The 23,404-nt window shown below is 36.1% G+C and overlaps 1 protein-coding gene across 4 annotated transcripts in view; it reads right to left on the minus strand.

The window, feature by feature from the left end:
• The window catches only part of ARMH3 (armadillo like helical domain containing 3), a 214,464-nt gene that overhangs the window by 90,683 nt on the left and 100,377 nt on the right, over positions 1-23,404 (minus strand). For all 4 annotated transcript variants that reach the window (XM_074295399.1, XM_074295400.1, XM_074295397.1 and 1 more), the window contains 3 exons: positions 14,289-14,371; positions 12,623-12,749; positions 8,400-8,475 (listed from right to left, as the gene is read on the minus strand). In XM_074295399.1, the coding sequence (XP_074151500.1) occupies positions 8,400-8,475; positions 12,623-12,749; positions 14,289-14,371 (286 nt within the window). The remainder of the gene's footprint in view (positions 1-8,399; positions 8,476-12,622; positions 12,750-14,288; positions 14,372-23,404) is intronic.

The following is a 23,404-nucleotide window of genomic DNA, read 5'->3' on the forward strand; positions in this document are numbered from 1 at the left end:
ATAATGAAGCATACTATCTGTTTCTAGAGAAAGAACTAATATTGTTTGAATACAGATGGAAGGATGCCATTTTTCACTTTCTTTGTTTCATTTTTTCCTTTTATTTGAGTTTTCTTGTGCCAAATGACTTAACACAGAAATGTTTTATACAGTTGCACATGTATAACCTATATTTAATTGCACTGATGCTAAATAAAGTGAGAGCAGAACCAAGACAACAACAGTAACAAGAAGATTATGTGATGATCAAGTATGATGGACTTGCCTCTTTTCGACAATGAGGTGATTCAAAGCAATTTCAATAAACTTAGAATGTAAAGTGTTATCTGCATCCAGAGAGAGAATTATGGAAACTGAATGTGGACAAAAGCAGATTAAGTTCACCCTTTTATTGTTATTATTTGCTGAGGGTTTTTTCTTTCTCATTTTTTTCCCTTTTAATTTGATTTTTCTCATGGATAATGATGAATATGGAAATATGCTTAGAAGAACAACACATGTTTAGTCTATATAGAATTGCTTGCTGTCCTGGGGAGGGGAAAGGAGAAGAAAGAGGGAAAAAAATTTGGAACACAAGGTTTTACAAAGGTGAATATAGAAAATTATCTTTGCCACTATTTAGAAAAATAAAATGCTATTTAAAAAATAAAAATGTTTATTGATATTTTGACCATTTATCTATTGAGGAACGGTGGTTAATATTTTTAAAAGTATTATTTATGTATCTTAAATATAAGATCTTTATCAAAGAAACTTGCCACCAATTATTTTTTCTCATTATCCTACTTCTTATTTGAGAATATTATTTTTGACAAAATCATTTACATTTTATATAAATGAATTGTTGATTTAAATTTTTTTCCCCAAAGTTTAAGTCTAATAATGGCATCCCACTCCACCTCCATTCAATAAAGTTTAATGACTCTCTATTATCTTTAGGATCTAATAAAAAAATTTCTGTTTGTCATGTAAAGTTCTTTGTATCTGACTCCTTCCTAACTTTCTAGTCTTTTAATGTTATTCTTTTCCTCACATTCTATGGTCCAACCTGCTCCTCACATATAACCTTCATTTCCCATCTCTTATCTCCATTACCTTGCATTAGAAGGCTATTCCTTCTAATTTCCATCTTGTCAGATCCCTGGCTTTCTGTGGAAACTACGCAGATAGTGCTTTTCTATTCAATTTCCTTTTACACTCAACCTTGTATTTGCTGATTTATACATATGTTGTCTCTTCTGTTAAATGTAAGTTCCTTGAGGGCAGAGAATGTTTTTCCTTTGCCTCTGACAGCACTTATACTGTTTCTCAGCATCTTTTCTTAGAGAGACAACAAAACCCTGAAAAGTTAAATGACTTGCTGAGGGACAGCCAATGTGTCAGAGGTAGGACTTGTAGACCTAAGTCTTCCTTATTTCAAGTCCAGCTGTCTATGTGTCTAACCTCACCTTCATACCTCAATGCTTCTTAGTGAGATCTAATAAATGTTTAATAAATACTTGTTGATTGATTGAGCTGAACAAGAACTTAGTAATCATTTAATTCAGCCTCTTCATTTTACAAATGAAGTAACTAAAATCAAGGTAGTTTCTTTGCAGTTCCTCAAACGACATTCCATCACTCAACTCAGAGCATTTTCACTGGTTATCTTCCATGCAGGGAATGGCCTCCTTCTTCATTTCTAATTTCTGACTTCCTTGGCTTCCTTTAAATTCCAGCAGAAATTTTACCTTCTGTAATAATCTTTTCCCAATTCTTAATTCTGTGTCTTCCCTTTGTTATTTCCTATTTAGCTTTATATAGTTTGTTTGTACATAGCTGTTTGCACAATTAGACTATGAGCTCCTTGATGGCAGGCATCTTCTATTTTATTTTATTTTATTTTTATTTTGCCTTTCTTTGGATCCCCAGTGCTTAATACAGTGCCTGAAATATTTTTACTAAATGTTTTAGTGACTGACTGAAGTGACTTGCCAAATGTCATACCATATTAAATAGAAAACTTGGGATTTGAACCTAATTCCTCTGGGTGAATATTAGTATTCTTTAGTCAGCTGTTATCTTTTTAAAGAGCTCTTTCTCATTGTTGAGGCTTGAATATGACCAAGAACTTTGGCAACACAGTTCCTTTGGCCAGAAAGGATAATTTGGAAGGAGGTCCCAAGAAAAATTTAGCAAAGAGTCCTCTTCCTCACTCCCTCCTAGGCTTCCTTTTTTGTTAGTCCTTTCACCCTCTGGGGGCTGCCAGAATAATAATTATAGCCATAGCTCAAGGCTTAATTGGAGTTAGGCCACTGACACTTTATTTTCCCTCTTATGATTTAGTGGAATAATACTTGGAGGGAGAAGGAAATAGGACATTGTGTGTTTGTGACATCCAGATGTTTCCATAAAAATAGAGAAAACTGAGCAGAAGCATTAAGAATCTCACTGAAAGATAAAACAGGAAGAAAAAGACACTTATTTCAACACAAATAACTTTGACAATTAGCAAACTAGCATGACTAAGCCATGAAAGACAAGTGAAAGGCAGAGAACAACAGCACTGGCACAATAAATGTGTCTCAAATCTGCCCAATACCAGCATTAATTCTTCTTATCTTTCAATTTCATGGTCCCGGTTCCAAAAAGCTGAAAGATATAAAGCCTCTCATTTGCTAGGAAAAAATCATTGATGGGTCAATCATTTCATCTTATTATGAATACCCCAAAGACAAAAATGTGTGACTAACATCAACTTCTACAGTACCTTTCAAGACTCTTGTGGTTGCTAAGCCTCTGAAAAGTTGAAACACTCTAATTCGTGTTATTCTGGGAGGAAGGGCTAAGAGTTTTTAAACCATCTCAGAAATCCTTTCAAGATACACATTCAGAAATGTTAGACTGAAAGTAGGAGGATTAAACTGAGTACCCCACTATCTCTTACTAATAAGCTTTTCCATATTCTATCTTTGCCATCATGCTGACAACTCCACAGCATGGACTGAGATCCTCAAGATGGACTTCCTAATACAAATTCTTCTCCCCTATTATATAGCCAGAGGGATCCTGCTATGATGTTACATAGGGCAAAGCAAAGGAACCTGGTCTAGCACTCATTTATTCCTTATTGACAATATTAAGGCAACGTATCATGAGTTCCCTCATCACCTTCTTCCAAACCTCACTCTATTTTCATTCATTCTCTCCTTTTTTGCCACAGAAGAAGAGGTTATCTTTTTCTTTGTCAAAGGCAATTGTTAGAATTCTTACAAGGTGCTAAGTCACTGGAATGGATAGAGACAATAATTATCTAATTTAGCATGGTACTTAACAGTTCTCTAGTTAACTAGAATTCCACAAGATTCACATCTTTAAGAGAGCATATATAAGGAGGAGCTCCCACAAGCCCACTCTTGGACTTCCGGGAGATTCACAAGACAGAAACCCACAAGCCCACTCTCTGGGAGGAGGAGTCAAGATTCATTCCAACTTCCACCTTTGTGCTGGCTGAAGACATTGGGAGGGAGAGGCTGAAACTGGCTGGAGGCTGAAGGAAAAACCTTTGGATTTGGAGACTTTTGGAGAGAGATCTTGGAACCAAGTGCTGGAACTCTATCTTTCCAGAAATCAGCAGGAGTCAGGATCACTAAATGTCTTTTTTCTAGATCTTTACCGTCACCTCCAACGCCAGGTCACGAGTGCAAGTGAGCATGAGTTCCACCACCCAAGTTTCTCTTACTCCTCCCACACAAGTCACTTCCCTCTCTTTGTCTCACCAATCAAGTCAGCACAGAACAGCTGGGGAGGGTCAACCTTAAAACAAGTTAATAGGGAACCGTCCAATTGGCAATTAGTCTCACGTGCTTCATTATCCAAGTGCATTGCTCAGTTCTAGCCCTTTACAACCAAGGAGAGATAGGTGAGAGATAGGTACTTCTCTAGGAAAGCTAATCGGGCTCCAGGAAAAGATTCAAGACTTTAAAGGAGAAAATAAAGAATCTGGACTTTAATCCCTGAATGCATTTGGAGTAATTATTCTGAACTGAAATGAAGGCTGTCTCCAGAAGCTCCCCAAGACATCTGCTCCCAGAGAACATTAAAATTTAGAGAAGAGAACATTACAGGCAATCTCTCTACTAAAACTCTTGATCCCATGTTCTTCAGGAGTTTGTACCAATGAATCTATTTGTCTTCTACTAATTATTAATTCCTTGCTCTTAACCATTTGTTCCAGCTTTCATCCTAAATCTCTCCTCTCTTTCAGGGCTACACTCCTAGAAAAGTGAGTTATGATTATTGACTTAGTTTACTACTTATTTACTCTTCAACTCTTTGAAAATGAATCCTACCACTATTGAAATTGCTTCCTCACAACCTCTTACTTGCCAAATCTCCTGCCCTACTCAGTCCCCATCTTTCTTTACCTTTCCACACCAGCTAAAACTGCTAACCATTCTCTCTTCCCAGATGTACTCTCTTCCACTGGATTTCATGATACTCTTCTCTTATTTTTTTCCTACTGTTTAGTAGGTTCTTCTCAAGTCTTATTCATTGATTCAGTTCTCCTCCTGACCCCCGTACATGTGATTGCTCTAATCTAGGCCCTCTTCTCTGTCTATGCTCTCTACCATTAGTAAACTCATCCCTCCCATCTCATTTGTCTGAAGATGGCACTGTGCTGACTGCCTCAAGACCCAGAATATTTGAAGGAATAAAAGACTTATTGCCTTATGATTGTTATAAAACATTCAGTAGAAGGAATTCCACTAATTTATTCTATCAACAAATTTATCTTAAATACATCCTGGAGATAAGCAATAAGCTGGGTTCAAAACTGAATTGGAAGAAACAGGTTGCATTACTTATGAGAGAGTGCCTAGTACTTTCTATGATCCAAGGTGCTCTCAAAATAATGTTTTTAATGTTTTACCCATGGTTCTAATACCAAATCTTTCAGTAATGCTATCTGGCTGTAAATTATGAAATGCCAGAGTCTCAGAAGAATCAAAATTACAGGTGCCCCAAAGTGTAATGGAGAAGCAAATAGTGTATGTAAACAGCATCATGTTATCAGTAATGACCTAATCCAAAAAAATGTCTTGAAAAGGCCACAAGCAGAAAATGTACAAGACAAGTAAGTTGGTCATATAACAAGACCCAGTACTAAACATGAACAGCTCAAGTGTTGCAATAATACCCATGAATTATTCAAAGACCTAGAAGAAGATCTGTGTGTAACAAGTCTCTTTTCGGTACTACTTCCTCACTACCTCTTACACGCTCTCTCTTTCCCTCTCCACACGCTACTACCACATTTATTCATAATTTTATTACTGACACAACTCCTTAATAGGGCTTCCCCATCTTTGATTATAGTCTTTGCATTGCCACCAAAAGAATCTTTCATGGGTCTGACATACACTCCACTAGATAAAAACTTTCAGTGGCTGCCTACTGCCTCTTATGGAATACATAAATTCCTTAACCTGGCATTTTAAAGCCCTCCATAAAGCAGCTCCAATACACTTTTTAAGCCCAATTTCAGAGTACTCTATATTCCAGTAAAACTGAGGAACTACTGATGTTCAAGATGTTGCCTCTCACCTCTGTGCATATGCATGTCCCATGACTGGAAATAAACTTCCTCCTCACAACACTTCTATTTCACCAAGGATCTGTAAATCTTCCACTTTCTTTGTGAAGTTTTTCCTACTGAAGGTTTTTTCTTCCTTTTTCAATTTTCTTAGAGCACTTTAGATCTTGGTTACTATCCTATTTTATCATGAATTGTATTTTCTTATGGATATGTCATATGGCTCCCAAATAGAACATAAGTTTTTTTTTTTTTTTTTTTTTTAAGGCACGGAGGGTTCTTAAGTTTTCTCTTAATAATTTGCATTTATATAGAACTTTTAAGATTTATAATTTTTTTCTTATAAAATCCTATGAGATAAACAGTGCAATAATTACTATTCCCATTTACAGACAAAGAAATTGAAAGGATCACAAAAGTAGTAAGTATTGGATCTGGATTTCACAACTAGATTATTTGACTCCAAAACATATCTTTCCAGCATAACTACTTCCCTAATAACAAAAATAATAAATGTTCATTAAGTTGTATAGGAGTAAAAGGACTGGATTTGGAGTCAAAGATGGGCTCTAGTCTCAACTTGGCCATCAACTCCCTGTATTTAGGCCATACAAATAGGAACAGAGTATGATTTGGAGTTCCTTTGGCAAATCCTTTAACATCTGGGAGCCTCAGTTCTATCCTTTATAAACAGGAAACTCTAGAAATAAAAAATATCAGAATTGGAATTAGGCCTAAAGATATAATCAAATGTCCTCAAAGTATACATAAGAGTATTGAAGTTATGTTCCTAGTAGTATCTGGAGTTCTTCCCAGCTCTAAAGTTAGGCTCCTATGAGTTCCCTGATTTCTATAGGCCAGTTCTCAGATGGCAGATATCCGTGCTCAAATATTCCTAACAATGGTGTACTCAGGGAAGTTTAAAGAATAAAGAAAAATGGCATTCCTCCACTGTTATCTTTCTTCTTTTAGGAGCTTTATAAGCTTCTTGGGGGGCAGTGACAGGCTATATAATGAGAGGATGGTCCAGGATAGAAAATAGAATGCTGCCTGGATGACATGTTGCCAAGGTGTGTCTACTAACTCATGTACCTGTTCTTGCAAGAATGTAAAACAAATCTGTGTGCCAGACCTTGGTCCAATCATGGATATAAAGAAAAACAAAACAAAACAAAACAAAACAAAACAAAAAAACAAACAAAAAACAAACAAACAAACAAACAAACAAAAACACTTATTCCCCATTAGACAATAAACAAAACAAAGAGAAAGGAAAAAGAAAAGTGGCATTGCCCTAGCAGGGCTATGACCAAAAATATGGTAGAGGTTATAAAGCACTTGCAGAAGATTTTGTCTTCTTTCCAAGATATCCAGGAAAAGCGATAAAGAATAACTAGGAATAAGAAGGTCAGCAGCTAACCCGGAAACCATAGGAAAGAAGAACAGCAAAGCAAAATATGAAGAAAGCATAAAGGAATGTGATCAAGGAAACAGGCCCCAGATGGAAAGAAACTGCCAGGATAAATAACGATATGAATAAATAATAAAACATAAATTATACCCACGTGCACCTTCGTGCTTTTGTGCAAAGCCTGGTTTTTCCACCAAACACCCACATTTGTCATACTGTCTTTGGGTCACTAGGGGATATTTTGGGAGAAGACAATCTGTAATTCCTGGTTCTTGTAGAAAATCACATTTATCATATGGTTTTACCACAGTATCTGGTTTATTTTCTAGGTGCAGATATGCATTTATTTAGTGAGATTTATAAAACTGTACTCACTGCAAAATGCCCCTAGAGACAGGTAAGGCAGACCAATGCTCAGGGCAATCTTGTTAGCACATCTTAGCCTCTATATTACCCCTGACTCTCTCTTCTCCCCTCCATATATTGCACTTTTGGCATTTCCTCAAAGATGGTTAAGAGCTGTAGTAAATTATGTGTTTTATATATATATATAAACAAAAGGAAAAAAAAAAACATACAAATACCCTACCTCAATTCTATGACAAGCTGGAATATGAAAAACATTATAAATCTACATTATTATTACTGGAGTGTCTAGAGAGCTTACATCTGGAACTAAATTAATTTACCCATCTGTTGGGTTTACATCTTTTTCTCAACTTTAATTTTTCAAATGCTTGAAAGAAAAATTTAATAACTATGAGGAAATTTAAGAGTCATATATAGGAAAAGGGAATGACTTGTAGAGACATTTTTGATTCTGATCTATTTTCCTTAAATTGTGCTCTCCTCTCCATTTGCAAACATCTCCTACCATGATTGCTAATTTTTTTTGATCCCTTTCATGGATGGTTTTTCTGAATTCCCTTAAATTTCTGCGAGAAATTCTTTACCTGAATTTCAGCCCTCTTCTTGTCTGTTGCTTAGAGGATTGATATTACCTGACTCCAAAAGTTCCATTTGTTTTTGTTTAAACACAAAAAAAAAATGCAAAAGATCTGTCTTCCAGGATTCATGAGTCATTCAATGAAGTCACAAAGAATAACAAGGTACTTGGGGCAGGAAAGGAAGCAAGGGTAACTTTCAGACAGCCTGTTGACACAAGTCCTAGTAAGTAGTAAAAGATACCAAAAAAAGTGCTTGCAACAAACACTCTCTTACTCAATAGTAAGAAAATGAATAGAACAGTATTCTGAACTTTCAATATGATGAATTCTCATAAAATACTATTTCTGACTCAGTAGGACAATTTATCTCAGTTACAGAAAAATAGCCTTAAAACAACAGCAATATTCCACATAAACAAGCCTAGAAAGACCCAGCTGAGTCCTAGAACCTATTTACATTCCTTACCTGATATTGACTAATGCATGGGTCACCTTGCTGGCTGCTTCTTTCCATTGGCCTGTGTTGGTTGAAATCCTCAGGACTAAAGGAAAGAAAGAACACAGAACTGTATAACCTATAGGTATTAAAAAACCCCAAACCAACCAAACAAACAAAAAACAACCACCCAAGAACAGGGATTAAAATGCTTTCTAAGCTGAGAAGCTCAAATAAGACATTTTATTGAAGAAAGCTTTCTTCCTATATTACCCTAGAGTCTTGTGGTATATAATCACATATTGTCACTCCAATTCAAGATGGTTCTTTTCCTCTTCCTCTCTTTAGGATTTCAGGCCTCCTGAGTCAACTATAATAAGAGCTAATACATCACATCATAGCTGACATTTAAAGCTATTTTTCTTTCCAGATTGCTGCTAGTTTCTATCAAAGCCCTCTTTGGTCAGAAGGAATAAACAGGGGCATCTGAAATGTCCCTAATTATTTTTTCCTAATAATCCATTAAGGAAAAATGAAACGAAGAAAAAATGCTTATTGTCCAGATTGTGTGCAGTTGGAGAGAAGCTGCTCTCCAACGTAAAATCCCAGCTTTTTAATGCCAATGTTCTTCCAATGATGCCATGTGGTTGCAAATCTTAAAACCCCACAACCTCTGAAATCAAAATTCCCTAATGGCAATGGTGTAAATCTGGCTGTCTCTAGTCTATGTTGGTTTGTACCATATTTCTAATAATGTCCCATCTATAAGAACTGGTACAAGGGATATAATCCAGGCAGGTCTGACCAAAAAAGGATGTTGATCAATGAGAACTAATAGATAGGCAGCCCAAATACTGTACAAGTACCCATAACAATTTGGTAAAGATCTAGCAGAAGCCTCCAGATCATGGACATTAGCACAGGCTGAAGAGGCATAAGTGGATTATATTCTATTATGTGGAGTACCCACAACTGAAGATGCATCTACTGAAGAAGCATAAATTATTTTCTTTTTTTCCCCATCCCAGTTGGGTCTTACCCCTTAGACATTCACTGGGAACCTGAGATGAACTTCTTGTATTGTTCTCTCTACCCATCTGCTGAGCAGAGTAATGGGAATTCCTTTACCTCCTCTTATTAGATCTAAGCTCCTGCCCTATTAATCTAGTCTCAACAAGCAGTTGCTTGAAAATGTTTTCAAGCACAACATTTCCTCTGACAGCTTAATATTCATTAAGGCTCTCCCTCTGTAGTCAACATCACCTGGAGTTCTCTGTAAACAGACAGGATCCCTTCAGTCTAGCTCATTCCATATTGCAGGTATGAAGTGTTGTTCAAAAAAATAAATGGGAACAGAAGAGTCAACATTTGATAACTATGCTATAATTTTGTCATTTGTAAAGAGGAAAAAAAGGATGGTGCCCAAATCACAGGAATTATGATAGCTACCACTGATATTCAAAGTATTAGAGTTAGGATCAAACTTATTTAATGGGAAGCTGTCATAAATCCTAGCACATTTTTATTAGTGCCAGCACACTGGTACAGCAGGAGGAGAAGAAACCTGGGAGGAAATACAGAGAGGGAGAACCAGTATTTGAGCTGGGAACATAAAACTCATCTGACTCCTAAATGTCTAGTTCCAGAAATGCCTCACTTCTAAAAATTCATGCAATTTTATGAAAAGGAAGATAAGATGAAGCTCTAATACAATTTTACCAGAGTACAACTTTTCTAATTTATAAAATTTAATGTAGAGAACCTTGATACCATTCCAACATACATCCCCAAGTCTGGACTTGGGCAGCAACATTTTATCCAGCAAAAATACAAATTTATTCACATAATTCAAGGGATAGCTTTCAATAAGTCAGAAGCCTTCATCTAATCCAACTGTTGTACTATAAATAAATGCACTGGTCCACACACTCAGTTATTCTTTCAGAGGGGCATTGTATATTGTTTACCTATTACAGCTGTTAGTAACTTCCTATCAACTTTGCCCCCTTGCAAATGAGAACCTGAAGGGTCTTACTGGCTTTCAAGTCCTTTTCCTGAGTTTTAAACAAAATGAGTTCCCAATGGAAGTATGACTAGAAATATACAGGTCAGCTACAATAACTCTAAAAATCATTTGGTGGGTAACCTTACATTTTATCAAAGGTCTTCTTTGCAACTTTGCAACCTCAGAAACTAATCATACTCCCTGCCTCTAAGTCCTAATGTGTCCTCCCATCACAATATAAGATGGGGAGAAAAGAAGATGCCCCACGGGATTCATGAGGCAATGAAGAAGAGGAAGATGGTGCTTTCAAAGGTACCCTTGGAGAGCCCTGGAGATCTGGGTGTTGTTGCCATTCAGTTTTTGCTCTTCATTCTGCAGTATTATTTTTCGATGGCATTCTTTCCTTCTCCAGTTTACTCACCAGGGTATCACAGGATACTCACCCTCCATTTATCTCTTTTGGCAAGTCTGAGAGTCTTTAAGTTAGCTACCTTTCTTTTGTGCAGGCAGCAACAGCAATTAGCTTTTCTGATGCTGGATGAATGCCTTGGTTAGACAGGCAGGCAGATTTGTTATCAAAGGTCCATTTCCTCCCCTCCCCACCCCTTTGCCTGGCTTGTTGAAAAATAACTGCATTTTTTTGCAGGTCAAACATTCTGGGGACAATTCTATCCTGTTGAGCTTTATTTCTTTTATGAAAGATTACAGTCAATCTCAATATATGCCAACTACATGGAAGTCTGTAATTATAACATGAAAGAGCTACATATCTGGGCAGGTGTCAAGTACATTTATTAGAGAGATGTATCTGTTACAAAAGAAATCTATTGGATGGACAACTGTGTCATCATCTCCTACAGGATTCTAGTCTTTTATTAATTCTCCATGAGGTTTCTTCTCAGTATCCTATAAAATTGTTACTAAAAATAAATATTATTTCTATGGCTTTTGGTTCAGTGTTTGATCCCATCCTACAGGGAAGATCTGGAACCTAAGATCTTTCCTCTCCACTTCCCAGCAGGTTTTAGGCTACATACCATTTTTGTGGGTCCCTAGGTTCCTCCTGCCATCTGCCTTATGTCTCTAGTATAATGCCCATCAACCAAAAACTATACTAAGTACTGATACTATAAATACAAAGGGTAAAACAATCACTATGCTCTAGAAGCTTACACTATGACATGCACATCAGTTCTCATTTTCTTTCCTCATTCTTTAAGCACTATTTTGCCAGTCTTACATAGTTCCTTTAAAAGCTTTTCTCACAAGTCAATTCTTCTACTAGTCTCTCCTCTGTTCTCCTGGGACTTGCTCCAGATTCCATCTTCATATTTTTCCCACGTACAGGAATGCTAGATAGAAGGTAGGTTTTCCACATGAAGTCTCATCAGAGAAAGGAAGAAAAGGGCTTTCCACATTAGACTCAGAGTTGGCTTCTTACCTCTCTATAAGGTCCAAGGTTTGGCCTCTGCAGAATATAAACTACCATTTAGCTTGATCACTAAGTTCTTCACCCAAAGCACAGTCTAATTCCAAGTGGCAATGTTCAGTCCTTTTGATTTTAAGGTAAATCTACTAATGAATTGATCTGAAATAAATTTGTAAGTAAAAATGCTCTCCAACCCTCTTCTGTCTTTGTGAATTAATTCAGATAATTCCTAGGACCACACAATACTCCCTAGCACTCAATCATTATGGAATTAAAAATATCTCTGATACCCACAATTAATTTCTACCTCTCCAAAGAATTACAGAATATCAGAGCTGAAAAAGACCTTAAAGATCATAAAACAAATCTTACTTCATTATAAAGGAAGAAACTGAAGTCCAGGGGTCAAATGACTTGCGCAAACTAGCGACAGAGCTGAAGCTAGAATTAAAGTCTCTTCACTGCTACTCCTATGCTCCTTTCTAGAGCACGAGGTTGTTTCCAGGTATTTTATTAAATCAGGCCTCTAAATTCATGGTCCTCTCTAGTTTCTCTTATATTCTCAAAGAGAAGGTCATTGAGGGCCTTAGGAAATCTATAGTGACATGAAACCTGAGTAACTGAAGGCAGAAAAATCATTTTAAAGCCTTCTTTGCTTACTACAGGTAACAAGCGAGGAGACTTTAGAGGCTCTGCCCAGTAATAGACAATATAAGTTTCTATTATACTCAGTCCCTCCTACATGATAATAGGGCAGATTCTGGTGAAGAAGAAGGAATTGAAGGATAAGGTGATGAGAAAAGAGAAAAGGCAGCTCACCCATTGAATAGAGATTGTCAAAGCTCTGGTGCATCCGGATAATCTCATAGTACAATTCATCATAGCTGCTGGGGGTGGGTAGGAATGTGTCTCCATAAGTGATAAACATGTTAAATAAGTTCACAACCTAGAAAAGAATCAATACCAACCATTAAGGAGAACAATTTGGGACTATGACCTAAGGGCTACTAAATTGTGCATATCCTTTGATCCGGAAATATCTCTACTAGGTTTGTACCCCGAAGACAAAGCAAAAAGAAAAAGATCCAAAGAAAAATATTTATGGCAATGTAGTGACAAAGAAGTGGAAATTGAAGGAATGCCCATTAACAGGGGAATGGTTGAACAACATGTGGCATATGATTGTGATGAAAAACTGTAGTGCCATGAGAAATGATTAGGGAGATGGTTTCAGAAAAATATGAAAAGATCTATATGAACTAATGCAAAGTGAAGTGAACAGAACTAGAGACCATAGTACACAGTAACAGTAATGATGGGATACAGCTTCTAGGGGAAATAAGGCAGTAATCCTGAGGTCCTCTGACCTTAAGTGCTATTGTTCTAATAATCTGTCTATCAATAATCTTAAAGTCTCCTGGCCTTAGAAATGCTATAGTACAGTCCTACAAGCATTGCCAACTATTAGACAATCTGTTAGTCAGTGATAAACAAGTTCCCAAGACAGTAGTGAACATTCTACCCTTCAAACCTACCTGTAAGCTTTAAAATTAGCAAAAAAGTAACATAAAGCTCTGGTCTCCCTAATTTTGTCCTATAAATTTACCTTTTTATTCCTGGTTCTTTGCTAAATCCTTTTGGAACTTAGCCTACTTCAACTGGCATTACAATTATAATAAACTTTGCCCCTTAACTTGGAGATGGGTTCAGGCCTGCAAATTCTTTTGAGACACCTCAACTTTTTGTACCTTAGAGATTGTACCTTAACAGTAGTAATATTATAATGATAATGATGATCAAATGTGAAAGATTTAGCTACTCTGATCACTACAATGATCTAAGATAATTCCAGAGGACTCATGATGAAAAAGAATCCTATCCACCTACACAGATATCTACTGAACTCTGAGTTCAAATGGAAGTATAATTTTCCCATTTTATTTTTCTTGCCTTTTTTGAAACATGTCTAATATGGAAATATGTTCTGCATGATTTTACATGTATAATTGATATCACATTGCTTGCCTTCACAATGGATAGGGGGAAAAGTATGTTGGAGGAAGAGAATTTGAAACTCAAAATTTTTTAGAAGAATGCAAAAAATAAAACAAAATATTGGAGAAAAAAAAGAAGAAAATAATCAACAATCCTACCTCCAAGAATAAGGCATGAAGCTTTGAAAAGATACACCTGAGAGGTTCATTAGAAGGAATAGTTTTACTTAAGAACTTCCCCTCTAATCAGTTAGAAAGGGTTCTAAGGAATACTATGAAAATGTCAATTGGTCACAAATAGGAACAAACACACTATTGGTCAATCCACTGGCTAGGAGACCATTTAACAGGAAAACAAAATGCAGAAATATTCTCCTGGCTTAATCCTCAAGATTCTAGTGACTGCCCCAAACCATGTCCTCTTTGATTGTGGAGAAGAAAGCTGAAAGGAAAGAGGACATAGAAAAGGATAGGTTTTTTTCATTACTCACCATAAGAGCCAATGTGAAAATGTTGTGTTTGGCCAAGAGCACAGTTTCATTGGACATAAGGAACTTCAGCAAGTTGATCAAAGCTAAAGGAATGAAAACAGAAAATCTTTTCAACAGCTACTTAAATACAACCAATAAAATTAATTGAAAGCAGACTAGCTGCAAAATTCCAGATAAGGGGAATGAGCTGAGCCTTTGTGGCAGTTGGGCTGCCAAGGACTTTTAAGGCAGGAAGCAGATAAAATACTTCACAGAAAGCACTGACCCTCCCTAGGATATGTCTGCTGAGTTGCTCTAGAAGATTCTTTTTAAAAATCGACTTCTTTTTGCCGCTTCTTAAACAGCAATTAGACTTAGAAAATTGACTACAAAACTGACATCTTAGTGTTCCAAATTTACTCCCACTTGGTGATTTCCCCATCAAATTTGCTCAATTTACAAGTCAAAACGAGGTGGTATTTTTTTCTGCCTGCCAGCATCTTAAGATACTCCAAGATTCAGCCATGTTCTCTATTTCCAACATCACTACTTATAAGAACAACGTCTACAGATTTTACTGGTCACCAGCTGTTCAAGGAATAGGACAATCAGCAACTGGAGAGCTATACTCTGAGAAAGAGGAATGCTACAAATAAGGATAAATCTTATCTAGATTAACCTTCAAATATTACCCTAATATCCCTCCTGATCGCAGTCATGTCTTTTTCTCTACCAAGCAAACAAAGGGAAAGATTGCTAAATACAAGCAATCCCAGTAAAGAAATTGAATGTTATGGCCCCAGGCTCTAAGGGCAACTTTAAAGGCATTTGGCAAATAAATCTTAAAAATAAAAGAAAATCTCAATAGCTGTCTTGTCCTCTCTCACCCAGGACATCTGTCTCTGAAAAGAAATCTGCTCCAAGCCCATCTGGAATAGTGTCCCTGCACCCTACTCCCCCCTTTGAAGGCAAGCTGCAAGGGATTCAGCAGATGCAGGCAACCATAAGGTTAACTCTTTTGTCTTCTCACCCCAATTTCTCCTACCTTTCCTTTCTCACTGTTCCTGAGAAGGTAACAGGCTCAACGCAACCTCTCTTTCCTATAAAAGTCAGCTTTAGAGACACTTGCTAAAAGAGATACCAGATCTACCTTACTCTTGATTCAAAAGCTTTAGGAAAACAAAAGTGTGGGTTTTGGCATGAAAATACAGAGTGATACAGTGATGAGTAGGTGTAAGCCTCCTGGACCCCTGGTTCCTACTATTTTGACTAAGCCCCAGATGTAGTTAGAGAATGGAAGAGAGAAGACCATAGAAGACTGGCTCTACACAAACTGTTTCTGTTCCTTGTGCCACCTCCCTACAGAAACAGAAGGCAACATGATTGAAGGAGGTAACTAGACCTCTCCTAAATCCACTCACCTCAACTTTCAATCTCCAGATGCCCTCTGGGCCCCCTATTGTTGAGGTTGGTAAGGGGACCCCAAAAGTTTGGGGTCACAGATCAATGTTATGAGGTGTCTCAAAAGAATTTGCAGGCTTGATCCCATTTCCTAGTCAAGGGGAAAAGTTTACTGGAATTGTAATGTCAATTGAAGCAGGCTAAGCTCTAGGAGAAGTTAGCAAGGAACCAAGAGTAAGGAGATAGATTTATAGGACAGAGTTGGATCAAAGCTTCCTGTTACTTATTTGCTAATTTTATGGCTTTCAGGTATGTTTGAGGGGTAGTCTTATTCACTATTGTCTCAGGAACTTGGTTATCACTGACGAATAGATAATCTGTCTGTCAGTCAGTAATGTTTATAGGACTATTCTAAGGCCAGAAGATTTTACAATCATTGACTAACAGATTGTTAATACAATAGCACTCCAAAGTCAAGAGACCTCAAAATCACTGCTGTCTCCTCTAGAAGCTATATTACCTCACTATGACCAGAAGGTATCCTTGAGCTGCTGGCTCATTACATTGAATCGTTTGTGAAAGTGGCTGAGAGAAAAGCCACCATGAAAACATGCCTAGGATCACTAGGACACTACTGTGAGGAGCAAGTGGAGAGATGGGGGTAGAAGGGAGCAAATAGGGAAGAGAGAAGGAGGAGATATTTGATGGGAAAAAAAAATAACCAACTTCAAACCTTCTTCTTTAAACTAACCTTCTAGCCAGATTTGTTAAGGAGCTTGCTTTCTGTCCCTAAACTCAACACACATTTTGGCAATAACTAAAAGTCACCTGGTATGTGGAATCAAGGAACTCACAAAAAGAGAGAAGAGGAGGTAAGTGAGCAATGTATACAGGAATGCCAGAGAATGAAATAGGTGAATATACAGGTTTCCCACACAACCTTTCAATAAGAGCTCTCATCCTAATCACATAGAGTGCAGGGAGGTAGGCTCAGCATTGGCAATCTGGTAAATAAGGACCAGGAAACCTGAAAAAAATGAAAGAGGAAGGGGGAGGAGGAAGGCAAGGGAAATTATTGCTACTGAGTTGGAGCAAAGCTAGTCATGTTCTCGGGAATATCAGAGTCTGTGATGACAAAGTGGGGAATAGGGAAAGAAGAAGGGGGGAGCAATGCTGGCACAGGCCATGAAGCAGCACAGATCTGGGCTTCCACAAATATCAAGGAACTAAACAACTTCCAATAACAACAAAAAAGTCAAATCCTAAAAGGCTAGAGAAGCAGAGCTGGGAGATAGTGTTTATGGGAGCCATAGTCATTCAGGCAGAATCTGAGGCAATATTGTCCCAATGTTGCCTTGAGGCAGGCTAGGTGATAAGATAGATAAAGCTTGCAATCATCAAGATCTGAGTTCAAATCCAGCCTTAGACACTTAATTGTTGTGTGACTGAGAAGTTTCCTTAATTGTAGAGTGCGGACAATAGCAACTATCTTTTAGGGACTTTGTAGGATCAAATGAGACAATTTTTGTAAAGTGCTCAGCATGGGTTCCTGCCATATGGCAGGAACTATATAAATTGTTATTTCCTTTGTTCCTTCATACCGATCCTAGATAATGAAACCCAGAAAAGCAAATCCCTAAATCAGCCACTGCTGGCTTCTTGTATGAGGAAACACACATCCTCTTCCTTCATACTCTGGCTATCTCAATGATTTCAGTTTCAATGATTTTAAAACCTGAACAACCCTTCAACAACCTGGAGAATCACTATTCAATTTAAAATACACTTAAATACCTACTATATTCAAAGATCTGAAGATGCAAAGGTAAAAAAGTACATAGTGCCTGTCTTAAAAGAACTTTCAGTCCTTTGGTGAAAGGATAAGATAAGGACAATGTGATGGAATCTAGGTAAAGAGTATATAAGAAATATGATAGATGCCCTAGAAGTACCAGATATCAAGCTATCTTACAAAGCAGGATGCATTAAAATTATTTGATTCTGGTTAATTAATAAAACAAGTTAGTTTTTAAAGATGCAACAGTTTGACAAATTCAAGGATTCTAACTAGAGTAAAAAAAAAAAAAAAAAAAAAAAAAAAAGACTCATTTTTAGACCAAAAGTACTGGGAAAGTTGGTAAGAAATCAGGGTTAAAATTTGGTTTACCTCAGTTTGTTATATAACATACCACACAATAAGTTCCAAATGGATAGTAAATCTAGGTATAAAAAGTTACATCATAAACAAATTAGAAAAACAGAGGAAAAGACATGGATCAGGCACACTAATGCATTATTGATCAAACAAACCCATCATTCTGAAAAGAAATTTGGTCCTATACTCAAAAAGTCATTAAACTGAGTCCTATGACCCAGAGATACCATTATTAGGCTTGTAAGAACTCAAAAGAGATCAAAGAAAAGTAAAGGATTCATATGTACAAAAGTATCTTTTACTGTAATAAAGATTTACAATTAGAAAATGGCTGATTAAATCATTTTATATAAATGTAAAGGAATATTATTGTGCCACAAGAAATGACAAGTGGAATGGATTTCAGAGAAACCTAAGATGTGTAGGATTGATGAAGCCTAGAGAATAATTTATACAATAAACACAACATAGTAAAAGAAAAGAAAACTGTGAAATACTTAAGAATTTTAAGAAGTTTTAAAGACTTCAAAAGATTGGTAATAAATTATATTTCCTGATTCTTGGCAAAAAAAAAAAAAAAAAAAATGATGCATCAGCTAGGGGTGAAGAATGAGATACATGTTTTCAGACCTAACTAATATTTGGATAAAGTGGGATGGGTTGGGAGAGATAAAGAATTAAGAATTTGGAGGGATTTTCAGTGGCACTTTTAAAAAGTGGGGAATAATGTTTATTGACTGATGAAAAATAAATATTAAGAAATAATTTTTAAAAAGCAGAAAATTAGAAAATAGCATAGATAAGCAGGATAATGTTGGGACTACCATATTAAATTTTAAATACTTATATTTTATGATTAAAATGATTGTATATAGCCTAAATCAGATTGCTGTCTTAGGGAGGAGAAGGTAAGAGAGGGAAGGGGGGAAAAAAGAACTAAAAATCTTACAAATATGAATGTTGAAAACTATCTTTACATATAATTGGAAAAATAAAATACTATTAAGCAAAAACAAAATTTTAAGGAAAAAAATATATGTTTAAAAGCCAACCTAAATGATGATTTCATGACTGTTGATGTTTTACAAGTATATAATAATAATAACAAACCTTTTTAAAAACAGGAGGACAGAAAGAACAATTCCTACTAAGGGAATAATAGAAGTCTTCATGGAAGCAATAGGACCTAAATTAGGTCTTGAAGCATTTCAACTGGAAGTTAAGAAAGAAGTCAGTTCCAGTTATAGGGATGGCCTATTCAATCATATGAGTGTATGCATGAAGGATGACTCACTCTTCATTGATTCATCAATCTCCAATCTTAATAGAAAATAGAAGTGGAAATACTAAAGTAGTTGGACCCTTAAAGAGAAGAAAACCAAAAAATATTTCTGTGATTCTACCACTCAAGGAACAAATAGTTCAATTCCAAATTAAGAATTCCAATTCAAAGCTTTCTGTTGTCCTCCGTTTTCTTGGCAGAGAGTTTTCATCTAGTCACTTTACACCAGTAGTCTAACTCTAATCTTAGTTATCTCTTGCCTGGAGCTACAAATCTATCTGGGGGGGTGGGGGGGGGCAGCTAGGTGGCGCAGTAGATAGAGCACCAGACCTGAATTCAGGAGGACCCCAGTTCAAATCTGGTCTCAGACACTTAACACTTTCTAGCTGTGTGACCCTGGGCAAGTCACTTAACCCCAGCCTGGGGGGCCGGGAGGGGGCGGCATTAGTGATTAAATATCCTTTAATTACACAGACTGCTGACAAACAATAGATAATGAAGTTCACAATGCAAAAAACACATAAGTAGCCAAGTTACAATGCTATCATTTTAAAAAGATGTTGCTGTTTCAGAACAAATCCTAATCAGGTTGGTTTTTTTTAAAATACCTCTTGATAATTCTGTATTCCATGATATTATGCTGAAGGTAATGTGGTATTGTGAAAAAAATACTGGAGTTAGAATCAAAAGTCCTGAGTTTGAGTATTAAATCAATAATTTACTAGCTGTGTGCCTTTTAGCTAATAACCTGGATCTGTTTACTCTTCTATAAAATGGAGCTAATAAGATTTGGGGTACCTAGCTCACAGAACCATTCATATTCTCATTCTCTCTCTCTCTCTCTCTCTCTCTCTCTCTCTCTCTCTCTCTCTCTCTCTCTCTCTCTCTCTCTCTCTCTCTCTCTCTCTCTCTCTCTCCCTCCTTCTCTCTCTCCCTCTCTAAATTGGTGTGAATCACCTCATGGTTAAAAAGAGCCAAGTCCATCAGAGTTGATCATCACATAATCTTATTGTTGACATGTACAATGTTCTCTTGATTCTATTCACTTCACTTAGCATCAGTTCATGTAAGTCTCTCCAGGTCTTTCTGAAATCAGCCTTATGATCATTTCTTATAGAACAATAATATTCCTTTACATTTATTTACCCTAACTCATTCAGCCATTCTCTAACTGATGGCCATTCATTCAGTTTCCTTTTCCTTGCCACTACAAAAAGGTCTTCCACAAACATTTTTGCACATGTGGGCCCTTTTCCCTTTTTTATAATGTCTTTGGAATCCAGATTTAGTAGAGACTGCTGGATAAAAGATATGCAGTTTGATAGCCCTTTGTGCATAGTTCCAAATTGTTCTCCAGAATGGTTGGATCAGTTTGCGACTCCACCAAAAATGTATTAGTGTTCCAGTTTTCCCACATCCTCTCCAACATTTATCATTATCTTTTCCTGTCATCTTAGCTAATCTCATAAAAGCTATTTTGAATTTTGAATAAAGCCAACAGCAGCAGCAGTAGTAGTTCTAGTAATAGTGAGCATTTATATAGCACTTAAAGGTTTTCAAATTATTCTTCAAATGTTAACTCATTTTACCTTCACAACAATCCTGAGTAGTAGGTGCTATTATTACACCCATTTTACACATAAGAAAACTAAGGCAGATAAGTGACATAAATATCAAGGGTCACACAACTATAGAAAGTGTTTGAGGCTGAATATGAATTCAGTTTTTGTGACTTCAGGTCCAGTGCTGTATCCATTACCCATCTGCCTAACATGCTTTATTTGTTGCAAAAAAAATAAGTTATACATCTATTCCCTGATGATTATATACAAAGTCCTATTCCAGGCAAACGAGGAAATACAAAGTTTAAACAAAGCAACCCAGGATATTATAGAACTTATATGCAGAGAGTTAAGGCATTAATGTAAATACATAGCAAGTACATTGGAAAGTTAAACACCACAGTCCTTTGTATGTGCTGGGACATAGCCACTGTAAAAATAAAGAGGAAAAAGCAGGTAAACGAGAACAAATATATAAAGAGAAGGATAGTGTTGGAATTAGTATAATTTTAAGTGTGCTGCAGGATTGATTTTCAAAGTTAATGAAGAAGGTTCAGATACCAAAGGTAGGGGGGGAAAATCTCAAACCTTATTAAAAAAAAAAAAAAAAAAAAAAAGACAGAAAATATCAATCCAATAACTACTAACCCAGGTGACTATATTCCTTTCTTTATAAAATTTTATGAAAATAGGTAATCCTTGATGAAAAGTGCATACAAACTTTCATAAATGATATTTGACAGTAGGTATCTTTTAAAAACTATATAATAATATTAAAGAGATACAAAGTCTCTTAAAGTGGCAAAATCCACTTCCATGTTTTTAAAAAATATCTCAACGCTTTTTAAATAACACATTCCTTTCCTTATATATCTTTCCTCCCTATAACCATTCCAGCAAGCGTTCTTTTGATTTTCCTCAGTTACATGTAAAAAACCATTTTTTATTATACAAGTACATTTTTTAAAAACATATTTCCTTTTGAATCATGTTGGGAGAAAAAAGTTGGAACAAAAGGGGAAAATCACAAGAGAAAAAAAAAGTGAACATAGCATATATTGATTTACATTCAGTCTCCATAGTTCTCTAATTGCAGATGATGTTTTCCATCCAAAGTTTATTGTGATTGCCTTGGATCATTGAACTGCTGACAAGAACAAAGTCTGTCATAGTTGATCATCACACAATCTTGCTGTTACTGTGTACATTGTATTCCTGGTTCTGCTCATTTCACTTAGCATCAGTTCATGTAAGTCTTTCCAGACTTTTCTGAAATCATCCTGCTCATCATTTCTTATAAAACAATAGTATTCCATTACATTCATATGCCATAACTTATTCAGCCATTCTCCAACTGATGGGCATCCACTCAATCTTCAGTTCCTGTCGTTACAAAAAGAGCTGCTACAAACATTTTTGAACATATGGGTCCTCTCCCCTCTTTTATGATCTCTTTGGGATCAGCAGAGATACTGCTGGATCAAAGGATATGTAGAATTTTATAACCCTTTAGGCATGGTTCCAAATTGCTCTCTAGAACGGTTGGATCATTTCACAACTTCACCAACAATGCATGAATGTCCCAGTTTTTCCACATCCCCTCCAACATTTATCAATATCTTTTTCTGTCACTTTAGCCAATCTGAGATGTATGAGGAGGTACCTCAGAATAATTTTATTTTGCAGTTCTCTAATCAATAGTGATTTAGAGCATTTTTTCATATGACTTTTCACCATCTGAAAACTATTTATTCATATCTTTTGAGCATATATCAATTGGGGAATATTTGTATTCTTATAAATTTGACACAGTTCTTTAACCTATTTTAGAAATGAGGCTTTATCAGAAACACTGGCTGTAAAAAATTTTTCCCAGCTTTGTGCTTCCCTTCTAATTTTGGCTGTGTTGGTTCTATTTGTGTAAAACCTTTTTAATTTAATATAATCAAAGTTGTTCATTTTGCATTTTAAAATGGTTTCTAGTTCTTCCTTAGCCACAAATTCTTCCCTTCTCCAAAGATCTGACAAACTAATTGGCTTATAGTATCACCCTTTATGCTTAAATCATATATTTATTTTGACCTTATTTTGGTATAGGGTCTGAGATGTAGGTCTTTGTTAAGTTTCTGGTATATTACTGTCTATTTTCCTACCATTTTTTTACGAAATAGTAAGTTCTTATCCTAGAGCTGGAGTTTTGGGATTTATCAAATACTAGACTACAGATATTGATTATTGTATCATGTGAATCTAACCTATTCCACTGATCCACCTCTCTAATTCTTAGCCAATATCACATGTTTTTGATGACTGCTGCTTTATAACAGTTTTAGGTCTGTAATGTTAGGCCATCATCCTTTGTATTTTTTTTTTCACTAATTCCCTTGATATTCTTGATCTTTTGTCCTTCCAGATAAATTTTATCATTTTTTTCTAGCTCTATAAAATAATTTTAATAGACCTATAAAGTAGACCAATTTAGGTAGAACAGTCATTTTTATTATATTAGCTCAACCTAGCCATGAACAACTGATACTATTTCCAATTATTTAGATCAGACTTTATTTGTGTGGAGAGTGTTTTGTAATTATGTTCACATAGTTCCTGGATTTCTCTTGGTAATAAAGATTTAATAAGGAAAAAAAAAAAGCAGTTTAATTATCCATCATACTGACTGTACCTGACAATATACACAGCATTTCATACCCATTTTCCTCTTTCCTGAAGAAAAGGACAT

This window comes from Sminthopsis crassicaudata, chromosome 2 (assembly GCF_048593235.1).
Source record: "Sminthopsis crassicaudata isolate SCR6 chromosome 2, ASM4859323v1, whole genome shotgun sequence".
NCBI classification, from domain to species: Eukaryota; Metazoa; Chordata; class Mammalia; order Dasyuromorphia; family Dasyuridae; genus Sminthopsis; species Sminthopsis crassicaudata.